Source organism: Salvelinus namaycush, chromosome 12, assembly GCF_016432855.1.
Source record: "Salvelinus namaycush isolate Seneca chromosome 12, SaNama_1.0, whole genome shotgun sequence".
Classification (NCBI taxonomy): domain Eukaryota; kingdom Metazoa; phylum Chordata; class Actinopteri; order Salmoniformes; family Salmonidae; genus Salvelinus; species Salvelinus namaycush.
The window spans coordinates 3,933,093-3,946,015 of NC_052318.1; the positions used below are offsets into that span (position 1 = coordinate 3,933,093).

Consider the following 12,923-nt stretch of genomic DNA (forward strand, 5'->3'; position numbering starts at 1 on the left):
GTATTGTGATGTCATTATGGGGTATCGTGTGTAGATTGATGAGGGAAAACAAATTTAATCCATTTTAGAATAAGGCTGTAATGTCACAAAATGTTGAAAAAGTCAAGGGGTCTGAATACTTTTCTGAATGCCCCGTACATGTCAACTCAAATCTTGTGTCTCCCACTTGTTGTTTTACAGCAACAGTAAACAGTAATAACCCCTCCTCTCCACCACCACCAGCAAAATAACCTTAAAGGCCTGTCATTGGAACGCCTTTCTCCCAGCCGCGGGGGGCTCAGCGTAGTAAAGACATGGGGGGGTCATTAGTATTACATCATCAGCAGCAGAGGAGAGAATAGGGGGGAGAATAGAGGAGGGGGCTGTGCTAGGAGGGGGGAGAATAGAGGAGGGAGAATAGAGGAGGGGGGAGAATAGAGGAGGGGGGAGAATAGAGAGGGGGGGAGAATAGAGGGGGGGTGCTAGGAGGGGGGAGAATAGAGGGGGGGTGCTAGGAAAGGGGAGAATAGAGGGGGGGTGCAAGGAAGGGGGTGAATAGAGGAGGGGGGTGAATAGAATAGAGGGGGGAGAATAGAGGAGGGGGGTGTGCTAGGAGGGGGGAGAATAGAGGAGGGAGAATAGAGGAGGGGGGTGGATAGAGGAGGGGGGTGAATAGAGGAGGGGCAACTTGTCATCAGCGACGAGGTCTGGTGAACGTTCCCCAAAACTAATCAATACAATTCCTTATTATATTCTGTGTCTGTTGTCATTCAGCCAGTACTCCATTAAACTATATAGGGAATCGGGTGACCTTTGAGTCACATCTCTAGACTGTATTTACAGCCTGTATGTTAAAGCTGACGCACAGTCTAGTTTAAGCCATGCTTTATGGAGAGAGGATATTGCCATTACTGTGTGTCTGGGCTGGTACATGCTTTATGGCTATACGCTATCAGATAATAATATGAGAGCGCTAACTGTTGTTATTTAGTGGGATATTTAACTGTCTCCTGTTGGTCATCTGGTACTTTACTTTTATGTCCAAATGACGAGTGTTTCATTCCACTGATAAAGTAGACTTGCAGGAACAACTGCAGTATCTATCATCAGAGAGAGACAGACAGACGGACACAGACAGACAGACAGACAGACAGACAGACAGACAGACAGACAGACAGACAGACAGACAGACAGACAGACAGACAGACAGACAGACAGACAGACAGACAGACAGACATACTTCTCACACAAGGAGACTTATATCTCCCTCACTAACTTTAAACATCAGCTATCTGAGCAGCTAACCGATCGCTGCAGCTGTACATAGTCCATCTGTAAATAGCCCATCCAACTACCTCATCCCCATATTGTTTTTATTTACTTTTTTGCACACCAGTATTTCTACTTGCACATCATCATCTGCACATCTATCACTCCAGTGTTAATTTGCTAAATTGTAATTACTTCGCAACTATTTATTGCCTTTCCTCCTTACTTCACTTCCACACACTGTATATAGATTTTTCTATTGTGTTATTGACTTTACGTTTGTTTCTGTGTAACTCTGTGTTGTTGTTTTTGTCGCACTGCTTTGCTTTATCTTGGCCCGGTCGCAGTTGTAAATGAGAACTTGTTCTCAACTGGCCTACCTGGTTAAATTAAGGTGAAATAATATTTTAAAATAAATAAACATAAATATACATTGTATTTACAATAGTGTTTGTTATTCACTGGTTGACCTTTTCTTGTGGCAACAGGTCACACATCTTGCTGCTGTGATGTCACACTGTGGTATTTCACCCAGTAGATATGGGAGTTTATCAGACTGTGATTTGTTTTCAAATTCTTTGTGGATCTGTGTAATCTGAGGGAAATATGTGTCTCTAATATGGTCATACATTGGGCAGGAGGTTAGGAACTGTAGCTCAGTTTCCACCTCATTTTGTAGGCAGTGTGCACATACCCTGTCTTCTCTTGAGAGCCATGTCTGCCTACGGCGGCCTTTCTCAATAGCAAGGCTATGCTCACTGAGTCTGTACATAGTCAAAGCTTTCCTTAAGTTTGGGTCAGTCACAGTGGTCAGGTATTCTGGCACTCTGTACTCTCTGTTTAGGGACAAATAGCATTCTAGTTTGCTCTGTTATTTTGTTAATTCTTTCCAATGTGTCAAGTAATTTTCTTTTTGTTTTCTCATGATTTGATTGGGTCTAATTGTGTTGTTGTCCTGGGGCTCTGCGGGGCGTGTTTGTGTTTGTGAACAGAGCCCCAGGACAGCTTGCTTAGGGGACTCTTCTCCAGGTTCATCTCTCTGTAGGTGAGGACTCTGTGGGGTCTGTTTGTGTTTGTGAACAGAGCCCTAGGACCAGCTTGCTTAGGGGACTCTTCTCCAGGTTCATCTCTCTGTAGGTGATGGCTTTGTTATGGAATGTTTGGAAATCGCTTCCTTTTAGGTGGTTGTAAAATTTAACGGCTCTTTTCTGGATATCGGCCTAATTCTGCTCTGAATTAACTATTTGGTGTTTTACGTTGTACACAGAGTATATTTCTGTACGCAGAGTCTCAATTTGGTGTTTGGCCCATTTTGTGAATTCTTGGTTGGTGAGCGGACCCCAGACCTCACAACCATAAAGGACAATGGGTTATATAACTGAATCAAGTATTTTTAGCCAGATCCTAATTGGTATGTTGAATTTGATGTTCCTTTTGATGGCATAGAAGGCCCTTCTTGCCTTGTCTCTCAGCTTGTTCACAGCTTTGTGGAAGTTACTTGTGGAGCTGATGTTTAGGCCAAGGTATGTATAGTTTTTTGTGTGCTCTAGGACAACGGTGTCTAGATGGAATTTGTATTTGTGGTCATGGCAACTGGACCTTTTTTGGAACACCATTATTTTGGTCTTACTGAGATTTACTGTCAGGGCCCAGGTCTGGCAGAATCTGTGCAGATGATCTAGGTGCTGCTGTAGGCCCTCCTTGGTTGGGGACAGATCTAGGCTGTAGGCCCTCCTTGGTTGGGGACAGATCTAGGCTGTAGGCCCTCCTTGGTTGGGGACAGATCTAGGCTGTAGACCCTCCTTGGTTGGGGACAGATCTAAGCTGTAGACCCTCCTTGGTTGGGGATAGATCTAGGCTGTAGGCCCTCCTTGGTTGTGGACAGATCTAGGCTGTAGGCCCTCCTTGGTTGGGGACAGATCTAGGCTGTAGACCCTCCTTGGTTGTAGACAGATCTAGGCTGTAGGCCCTCCTTGGTTGGGGACAGATCTAGGCTGTAGTCCCTCCTTGGTTGAGGACAGATCTAGGCTGTAGGCCCTCCTTGGTTGGGGACAGATCTAGGCTGTAGGCCCTCCTTGGTTGGGGACAGATCTAGGCTGTAGGCCCTCCTTGGTTGGGGACAGATCTAGGCTGTAGGCCCTCCTTGGTTGGGGACAGATCTAGGCTGTAGGCCCTCCTTGGTCGGGGACAGATCTAGGCTGTAGGCCCTCCTTGGTTGTGGACAGATCTAGGCTGTAGGCCCTCCTTGGTCGGGGACAGATCTAGGCTGTAGGCCCTCCTTGGTTGGGGACAGATCTAGGCTGTAGGCCCTCCTTGGTTGGGGACAGATCTAGGCTGTAGGCCCTCCTTGGTTGGGGACAGATCTAGGCTGTAGGCCCTCCTTGGTTGGGGACAGATCTAGGCTGTAGGCCCTCCTTGGTTGGGGACAGATCTAGGCTGTAGGCCCTCCTTGGTCGGGGACAGATCTAGGCTGTAGGCCCTCCTTGGTTGGGGACAGATCTAGGCTGTAGGCCCTCCTTGGTTGGGGACAGATCTAGGCTGTAGGCCCTCCTTGGTTGGGGACAGATCTAGGCTGTAGGCCCTCCTTGGTTGGGGACAGATCTAGGCTGTAGGCCCTCCTTGGTTGGGGACAGATCTAGGCTGTAGGCCCTCCTTGGTTGGGGACAGATCTAGGCTGTAGGCCCTCCTTGGTTGGGGACAGATCTAGGCTGTAGGCCCTCCTTGGTCGGGGACAGATCTAGGCTGTAGGCCCTCCTTGGTTGGGGACAGATCTAGGCTGTAGGCCCTCCTTGGTTGGGGACAGATCTAGGCTGTAAGCCCTCCTTGGTTGGGTACAGATCTAGGCTGTAAGCCCTCCTTGGTTGGGGACAGATCTAGGCTGTAGGCCCTTCTTGGTGACCATAGGAATATGCATATATGTAAATGAATATGTAAATGTAAATGAATATGTAAAGGAAGAACACCCGCAAACACATTCCCTGAAATAGCAGTTCTGTCTTTATCAACAGAAAACGGTATTGTTGTAAACCCAGTACAGTATGTCTCTCTCAATCAATTAAATTCAAATGATTTTATTGGCATGGGAAACACATGTTTACATTGCCCTCCCCCCTTCTCTCTCTTTCCTCTGTCGGCCCCTCCCTCTCTCTCCCCACCTCTCTTTCTCTCTCTCTCCCCATCTCTCTTTCTCTCTCCCTTTCTCGCGCTCTCTCTCTCCCTCTCCCTCTCCCTCTCTCTCTCTCTCTCTCTCTCTCTCTCTCTCTCTCTCTCTCTCTCTCTCTCTCTCTCCTTCTCTCTCCCTCTCTCTCTCTCTCTCCCCATCTCTATTTCTCTCTCCCTCTCTCTCTCCATCTCTCTCTCTTTCTCTCTCCCTCTCTCTCTCTCTCTCTCCCATCTCTCTTTCTCTCTCCCTCTCTCTCTCCCCATCTCTCTCTCTCTCTCTCTCTCTCTCTCTCTCTCTCTCTCTCTCCCCATCTCTCTTTCTCTCTCTTTCCCTCTCTCTCTCTCCCCATCTCTCTTTCTCTCTCTCCCTCCCTCTCCCCACCCCTCTCTCTCTCTCCCCATCTCTCTCTCTCTCCCTCCCTCTCCCCACCTCTCTTTCTCTCTCCCCCTCTTTCCCCACCCCGCTCTCTCTCTCTCTGTCCCCCGTCTGTCTTTAGTAAGATGTAAAGAGGTCTCTCATTACTCACAGTTTCTCTAGTTTGTAGAGTCCACTGAAGGCTTGACTGGAGATGGTCTGAATACTGTTGTTCTGTAGGAACCTGAGAGAAGAAACACCACAAACACATCGTTAAGTCAAGCACAGTGGTTCAACATTACTTCACCAGGAACTAGGAAACATATTTAATAGCCTTCTCATTCTAAAATAACATGAAGTCATTCAGTTTGTGGTACATAACATATGTTTTCTAGCAACAACACAGCCCAGTACAGTGTTAACCCAGTACAGTCCCAACCCAGTACAGTGTTAACCCAGTACAGTCCCAACCCAGTACAGTGTTAACCCAGTACAGTCCCAACCCAGTACAGTGTTAACCCAGTACAGTCCCAACCCAGTACAGTCCCAACCCAGTACAGTCCCAACCCAGTACAGTGTTAACCCAGTACAGTCCCAACCCAGTACAGTGTTAACCCAGTACAGTCCCAACCCAGTACAGTGTTAACCCAGTACAGTCCCAACCCAGTACAGTCCCAACCCAGTACAGTCCCAACCCAGTACAGTGTTAACCCAGTACAGTCCCAACCCAGTACAGTGTTAACCAAGTACAGTCCCAACCCAGTACAGTCCAAACCCATTACAGTCCCAACCCAGTACAGTGTTAACCCAGTACAGTCCCAACCCAGTACAGTCCCAACCCAGTACAGTGTTAATCCAGTACAGTCACAACCCAGTACAGTGTTAACCCAGTACAGTCCCAACCCAGTACAGTCCCATCCCAGTACAGTGTTAACCCAGTACAGTGTTAACCCAGTGCAGTCCCAACCCAGTACAGGGTTAACCCAGTACAGTCCCAACCCAGTACAGTGTTAACCCAGTACAGTCCCAACCCAGTACAGTGTTAACCCAGTACAGTGTTAACCCAGTACAGTGTTAACCCAGTACAGTGTTAACCCATTGCAGTCCCAACCCAGTACAGTGTTAACCCAGTACAGTCCCAACCCAGTACAGTCCCAACCCAGTACAGTCCCAACCCAGTACAGTGTTAACCCAGTACAGTCCCAACCCAGTACAGTGTTAACCCAGTACAGTCCCAACCCAGTACAGTCCAAACCCATTACAGTCCCAACCCAGTACAGTGTTAACCCAGTACAGTCCCAACCCAGTACAGTCCCAACCCAGTACAGTGTTAATCCAGTACAGTCACAACCCAGTACAGTGTTAACCCAGTACAGTCCCAACCCAGTACAGTCCCATCCCAGTACAGTGTTAACCCAGTACAGTGTTAACCCAGTGCAGTCCCAACCCAGTACAGGGTTAACCCAGTACAGTCCCAACCCAGTACAGTGTTAACCCAGTACAGTCCCAACCCAGTACAGTGTTAACCCAGTACAGTGTTAACCCAGTACAGTGTTAACCCAGTACAGTGTTAACCCATTGCAGTCCCAACCCAGTACAGGGTTAACCCAGTACAGTCCCAACCCAGTACAGTGTTAACCCAGTGCAGTCCCAACCCAGTACAGTGTTAACCCAGTACAGTGTTAACCCAGTGCAGTCCCAACCCAGTACAGTGTTAACCCAGTACAGTGTTAACCCAGTACAGTGTTAACCCAGAGTAGTGTTAACCCAGTGTAGTCCCAACCCAGTACAGTGTTAACCCAGTACAGTCCCAACCCAGTACAGTCCAAACCCATTACAGTCCCAACCCAGTACAGTGTTAACCCAGTACAGTCCCAACCCAGTACAGTCCCAACCCAGTACAGTGTTAATCCAGTACAGTCACAACCCAGTACAGTGTTAACCCAGTACAGTCCCAACCCAGTACAATCCCATCCCAGTACAGTGTTAACCCAGTACAGTGTTAACCCAGTGCAGTCCCAACCCAGTACAGGGTTAACCCAGTACAGTCCCAACCCAGTACAGTGTTAACCCAGTACAGTCCCAACCCAGTACAGTGTTAACCCAGTACAGTGTTAACCCAGTACAGTGTTAACCCAGTACAGTGTTAACCCATTGCAGTCCCAACCCAGTACAGGGTTAACCCAGTACAGTCCCAACCCAGTACAGTGTTATCCCAGTGCAGTCCCAACCCAGTACAGTGTTAACCCAGTACAGTGTTAACCCAGTGCAGTCCCAACCCAGTACAGTGTTAACCCAGTACAGTGTTAACCCAGTACAGTGTTAACCCAGTGTAGTGTTAACCCAGTGTAGTCCCAACCCAGTACAGTGTTAACCCAGTGCAGTCCCAACCCAGTACAGTGTTAACCCAGTACAGTGTTAACCCAGTGTAGTCCCAAACCAGTACAGTGTTAACCCAGTGCAGTCCCAACCCAGTACAGTGTTAACCCAGTACAGTGTTAACCCAGTAGAGTGTTAACCCAGTACAGTCCCAACCCAGTACAGTCCCAACCCAGTACAGTGTTAACCCAGTACAGTGTTAACCCAGTACAGTGTTAAACCAGTACAGTGTTAACCCAGTACAGTGTTAAACCAGTACAGTGTTAACCCAGTACAGTGTTAACCCAGTACAGTGTTAACCCAGTACAGTCCCAACCCAGTACAGTGTTAACCCAGTACAGTGTTAACCCAGTACAGTCCCAACCCAGTACAGTGTTAACCCAGTACAGTGTTAACCCAGTACAGTCCCACCCAGTACAGTGTTAACCCAGTACAGTGTTAACCCAGTACAGTCCCAACCCAGTACAGTGTTAACCCAGTACAGTGTTAACCCAGTACAGTCCCACCCAGTACAGTGTTAACCCAGTACAGTCCCAACCCAGTACAGTGTTAACCCAGTACAGTGTTAACCCAGTACAGTGTTAACCCAGTACAGTCCCAACCCAGTACAGTGTTAACCCAGTACAGTGTTAACCCAGTACAGTGTTAACCCAGTACAGTCCCAACCCAGTACAGTGTTAACCCAGTACAGTCCCAACCCAGTACAGTGTTAACCCAGTACAGTGTTAACCCAATACAGTGTTAACCCAGTACAGTCCCAACCCAGTACAGTGTTAACCCAGTACAGTGTTAACCCAGTACAGTGTTAACCCAGTACAGTCCCAACCCAGTACAGTGTTAACCCAGTACAGTCCCAATACAGTCCTTTCAATTACTGTCCCAACCTCTTAACCCACTCCCCTCTACCAACCTTTCAATTACTGTCCCACCCTCTTAACCCGCTCCCCTCTACCAACCTTTCAATTACTGTCCCAACCTCTTAACCCGCTCCCCTCTACCAACCTTTCAATTACTGTCCCAACCTCTTAACCGCTCACCTACCAACCTTTCAATTACTGTCCCAACCTCTTAACCCGCTCACCTACCAACCTTTCAATTACTGTCCCAACCTCTTAACCCGCTCCCCTCTACCAACCTTTCAATTACTGTCCCAACCTCTTAACCCGCTCCCCTCTACCAACCTTTCAATTACTGTCCCAACCTCTTAACCGCTCCCCTCTACCAACCTTTCAATTACTGTCCCAACCTCTTAACCCGCTCGCCGATCAACCTTTCAATTACTGTCCCAACCTCTTAACCCGCTCGCCTCTACCAACCTTTCAATTACTGTCCCAACCTCTTAACCGCTCACCTACCAACCTTCAATTACTGTCCCAACCTCTTAACCCGCTCCCCTCTACCAACCTTTCAATTACTGTCCCAACCTCTTAACCGCTCGCCTACCAACCTTTCATTTACTGTCCCAGCCTCTTAACCCGCTCCCCTCTACCAACCTTTCAATTACTTTCCCAACCTCTTAACCCGCTCCCCTCTACCAACCTTTCAATTACTGTCCCAACCTCTTAACCGCTCGCCTACCAACCTTTCAATTACTGTCCCAACCTCTTAACCCGCTCCCCTCTACCAACCTTTCAATTACTGTCCCAACCTCTTAACCGCTCACCTACCAACCTTTCAATTACTGTCCCAACCTCTTAACCCGCTCCCCTCTACCAACCTTTCAATTACTGTCCCAACCTCTTAACCGCTCACCTACCAACCTTTCAATTACTGTCCCAACCTCTTAACCGCTCCCCTGTACCAACCTTTCAATTACTGTCCCAACCTCTTAACCCGCTCACCTACCAACCTTTCAATTACTGTCCCAACCTCTTAACCCGCTCCCCTCTACCAACCTTTCAATTACTGTCCCAACCTCTTAACCCGCTCGCCTACCAACCTTTCAATTACTGTCCCAACCTCTTAACCCGCTCCCCTCTACCAACCTTTCAATTACTGTCCCAACCTCTTAAACCGCTCCCCTCTACCAACCTTTCAATTACTGTCCCAACCTCTTAACCGCTCACCTATCAACCTTTCAATTACTATCCCAACCTCTTAACCGCTCACCTACCAACCTTTCAATTACTGTCCCAACCTCTTAACCCGCTCACCTACCAACCTTTCAATTACTGTCCCAACCTCTTAACCGCTCACCTACCAACCTTTCAATTACTGTCCCAACCTCTTAACCCGCTCCCCTCTACCAACCTTTCAATTACTGTCCCAACCTCTTAACCGCTCACCTACCAACCTTTCAATTACTGTCCCAACCTCTTAACCGCTCCCCTGTACCAACCTTTCAATTACTGTCCCAACCTCTTAACCCGCTCACCTACCAACCTTTCAATTACTGTCCCAACCTCTTAACCCGCTCCCCTCTACCAACCTTTCAATTACTGTCCCAACCTCTTAACCCGCTCGCCTACCAACCTTTCAATTACTGTCCCAACCTCTTAACCCGCTCCCCTCTACCAACCTTTCAATTACTGTCCCAACCTCTTAAACCGCTCCCCTCTACCAACCTTTCAATTACTGTCCCAACCTCTTAACCGCTCACCTATCAACCTTTCAATTACTATCCCAACCTCTTAAACCGCTCACCTACCAACCTTTCAATTACTGTCCCAACCTCTTAACCCGCTCACCTACCAACCTTTCAATTACTGTCCTAACCTCTTAACCGCTCACCTACCAACCTTTCAATTACTGTCCCAACCTCTTAACCCGCTCCCCTCTACCAACCTTTCAATTACTGTCCCAACCTCTTAACCGCTCACCTACCAACCTTTCAATTACTGTCCCAACCTCTTAACCGCTCCCCTGTACCAACCTTTCAATTACTGTCCCAACCTCTTAACCCGCTCACCTACCAACCTTTCAATTACTGTCCCAACCTCTTAACCCGCTCCCCTCTACCAACCTTTCAATTACTGTCCCAACCTCTTAAACCGCTCCCCTCTACCAACCTTTCAATTACTGTCCCAACCTCTTAACCGCTCACCTACCAACCTTTCAATTACTGTCCCAACCTCTTAACCGCTCACCTATCAACCTTTCAATTACTGTCCCAACCTCTTAACCGCTCACCTACCAACCTTTCAATTACTGTCCCAACCTCTTAACCGCTCACCTATCAACCTTTCAATTACTGTCCCAACCTCTTAACCCGCTCACCTACCAACCTTTCAATTACTGTCCCAACCTCTTAACCCGCTCACCTACCAACCTTTCAATTACTGTCCCAACCTCTTAACCCGCTCCCCTCTACCAACCTTTCAATTACTGTCCCAACCTCTTAACCCGCTCACCTACCAACCTTTCAATTACTGTCCCAACCTCTTAACCCGCTCACCTACCAACCTTTCAATTACTGTCCCAACCTCTTACCCGCTCACCTACCAACCTTTCAATTACTGTCCCAACCTCTTAACCCGCTCCCCTCTACCAACCTTTCAATTACTGTCCCAACTCTTCACCCGCTCCCCTACCAACCTTTCAATTACTGTCCCAACCTCTTAACCGCTCCCCTACCAACCTTTCAATTACTGTCCCAACCTCTTAAAGGTTGGTAGGGGAGCCGGGTTAAGAGTTGTGGGACCGTAATTGAAAGGTGGTAGGCGAGCGGGTTCAAGAGGTTGGGACAGTAATTGAAAGGTGGTACGAGGACGGGTTAAGAGGTTGGGACAGTAATTGAAAGGTTGGTAGCGAGCGGTTAAGAGGTTGGGACACGTAATTGAAAGGTTGGTAGGTTAGCGGTTAAGAGGTTGGGACAGTAATTGAAAGGTTGGTAGCGAGCGGGTTAGAGGTTGGGACAGTAATTGAAAGGTTGGTAGGGTAGCGGGTTAAGAGGTTGGGACAGTAATTGAAAGGTTGTAGAGGGGAGCGGGTTAAGAGGTTGGGACAGTAATTGAAAGGTTGGTAAGAGGAGCGGGTTAAGAGTTGGGACAGTAATTGAAGGTTGATAGGTGAGGCGGTTAGAGGTTGGACGTAATTGAAAGGTTGGTAGGTGAGCGGTTAAGAGTTGGACAGTATTGAAAGGTTGGTAGAGGGCGGGTTAAGAGGTTGGGACAGTAATTGAAAGGTTGATAGTAGCGTTTTAAGAGGTTTGGGACAGTAATTGAAAGGTTGGTAGGTGAGCGGTTAAGAGGTTGGGAAGTAATTGAAAGGTTGGTAGAGGCGAGCGGGTTAAGAGGTTTGGACAGTAATTGAAAGGTTGGTAGGTGAGCGGGTTAAGAGGTTGGGACAGTAATTGAAAGGTTGATAGGTGACGGGTTAAGAGGTTGGGACAGTAATTGAAAGGTTGGTAGGTGAGGCGGGTTAGAGGTTGGGACAGTAATTGAAGGTTGGTACAGGTGAGGAGCGGGTTAAGAGGTTGGGACAGTAATTGAAAGGTTGGTATAGGGGAGCGGGTTAGAGTTTGGGACAGTAATTGAAAGGTTGGTACGAGGAGCGGGTTAAGAGGTTGGGACGTAATTGAAAGGTTGGTGAGGGCGGTTAAGAGGTTGGGACAGTAATTGAAGGTTGGTAGGTGAGCGGGTTAAGAGGTTGGGACAGTAATTGAAAGGTTGGTAGGCGAGCGGTTAAGAGGTTGGGGCAGTAATTGAAAGGTTGGTAGGTGAGCGGGTTAAGAGGTTGGGACAGTAATTGAAAGGTTGGTAGGTGAGGCGGGTTAAAGGTGGGCAGTAATTGAAAGGTTGGTAGAGGGAGCGGGTTAGAGGTTGGGACAGTAATTGAAAGGTTGGTAGGGAGCGGGTTAAGAGTTTGGGACAGTAATTGAAGGTTGGTAGGTGAGCGGTTAAGAGGTTGGGACAGTAATTGAAAGGTTGGTAAGGGGAGCGGGTTAAGGTTTTGGGACAGTAATTGAAAGGTTGGTAGCGAGGAGCGGGTTAAGAGGTTGGGACAGTAATTGAAAGTTGGTAGGTGAGCGGTTAAGAGGTTGGGACAGTAATTGAAAGGTTGGTAGGTGAGAGCGGTTAAGAGGTGGGGACAGTAATTGAAAGGTTGGTAGGGAGCGGGTTAAGAGGTTGGGACAGTAATTGAAGGTTGGATAGTGCGGGTTAAGAGGTTGGGACAGTAATTGAAGGTTGGTAGAGGAGCGGGTTAAGAGGTTGGGACAGTAATTGAAAGGATTGTAGGTGAGGGCGGGTTAAGAGGTTGGGACAGTAATTGAAAGGTTGGTAGAGGTGGCGGTTAAGAGGTTTGGGACAGTAATTGAAAGGTTGGTACAGGGAGCGGGTTAAGAGGTTGGGACAGTAATTGAAGGGTGGTAGGTGAGCGGTTAAGAGGTTTGGGACAGTAATTGAAAGGTTGGTAGGAGAGCGGTTAAGAGGTTGGGACAGTAATTGAAAGGTTGGTAAGGGTGAGCGTTAAGAGGTTGGGACAGTAATTGAAAGGTTGGTAGGTGAGCGGTTAAGAGGTTGGGACAGTAATTGAAAGGTTGGTAGGGGAGCGGTTAAGAGGGTGGGACAGTAATTGAAAGGTTGGTAGGGGAGCGGTTAAGAGGTTGGGACAGTAATTGAAGGTTGGTAGGAGCGGTTAAGAGGTTGGGACAGTAAATTGAAAGGTTGGTAGAGGGAGCGGGTTAAGAGGTTGGGACAGTAATTGAAAGGTTTGGTACGAGGACGGGTTAAGAGTTGGGACAGTATTGAAAGGTTGGTAGAGGGGAGCGGGTTAAGAGTTGGGACAGTAATTGAAAGGTTGGTAGGTGAGCGTGGTTAGAGAGGTTGGACAGTAATTG

General features: G+C 48.0%; 1 protein-coding gene across 1 annotated transcript in view; it reads right to left on the reverse strand.

Annotated features, from left to right (window-relative positions):
* The window catches only part of LOC120056825 (relaxin receptor 2-like), a 121,057-nt gene that overhangs the window by 87,587 nt on the left and 20,547 nt on the right, over nucleotides 1-12,923 (reverse strand). The window contains exon 5 of the mRNA XM_039005055.1: nucleotides 4,938-5,009. Coding sequence (XP_038860983.1) covers nucleotides 4,938-5,009 — 72 coding nt within the window. The remainder of the gene's footprint in view (nucleotides 1-4,937; nucleotides 5,010-12,923) is intronic.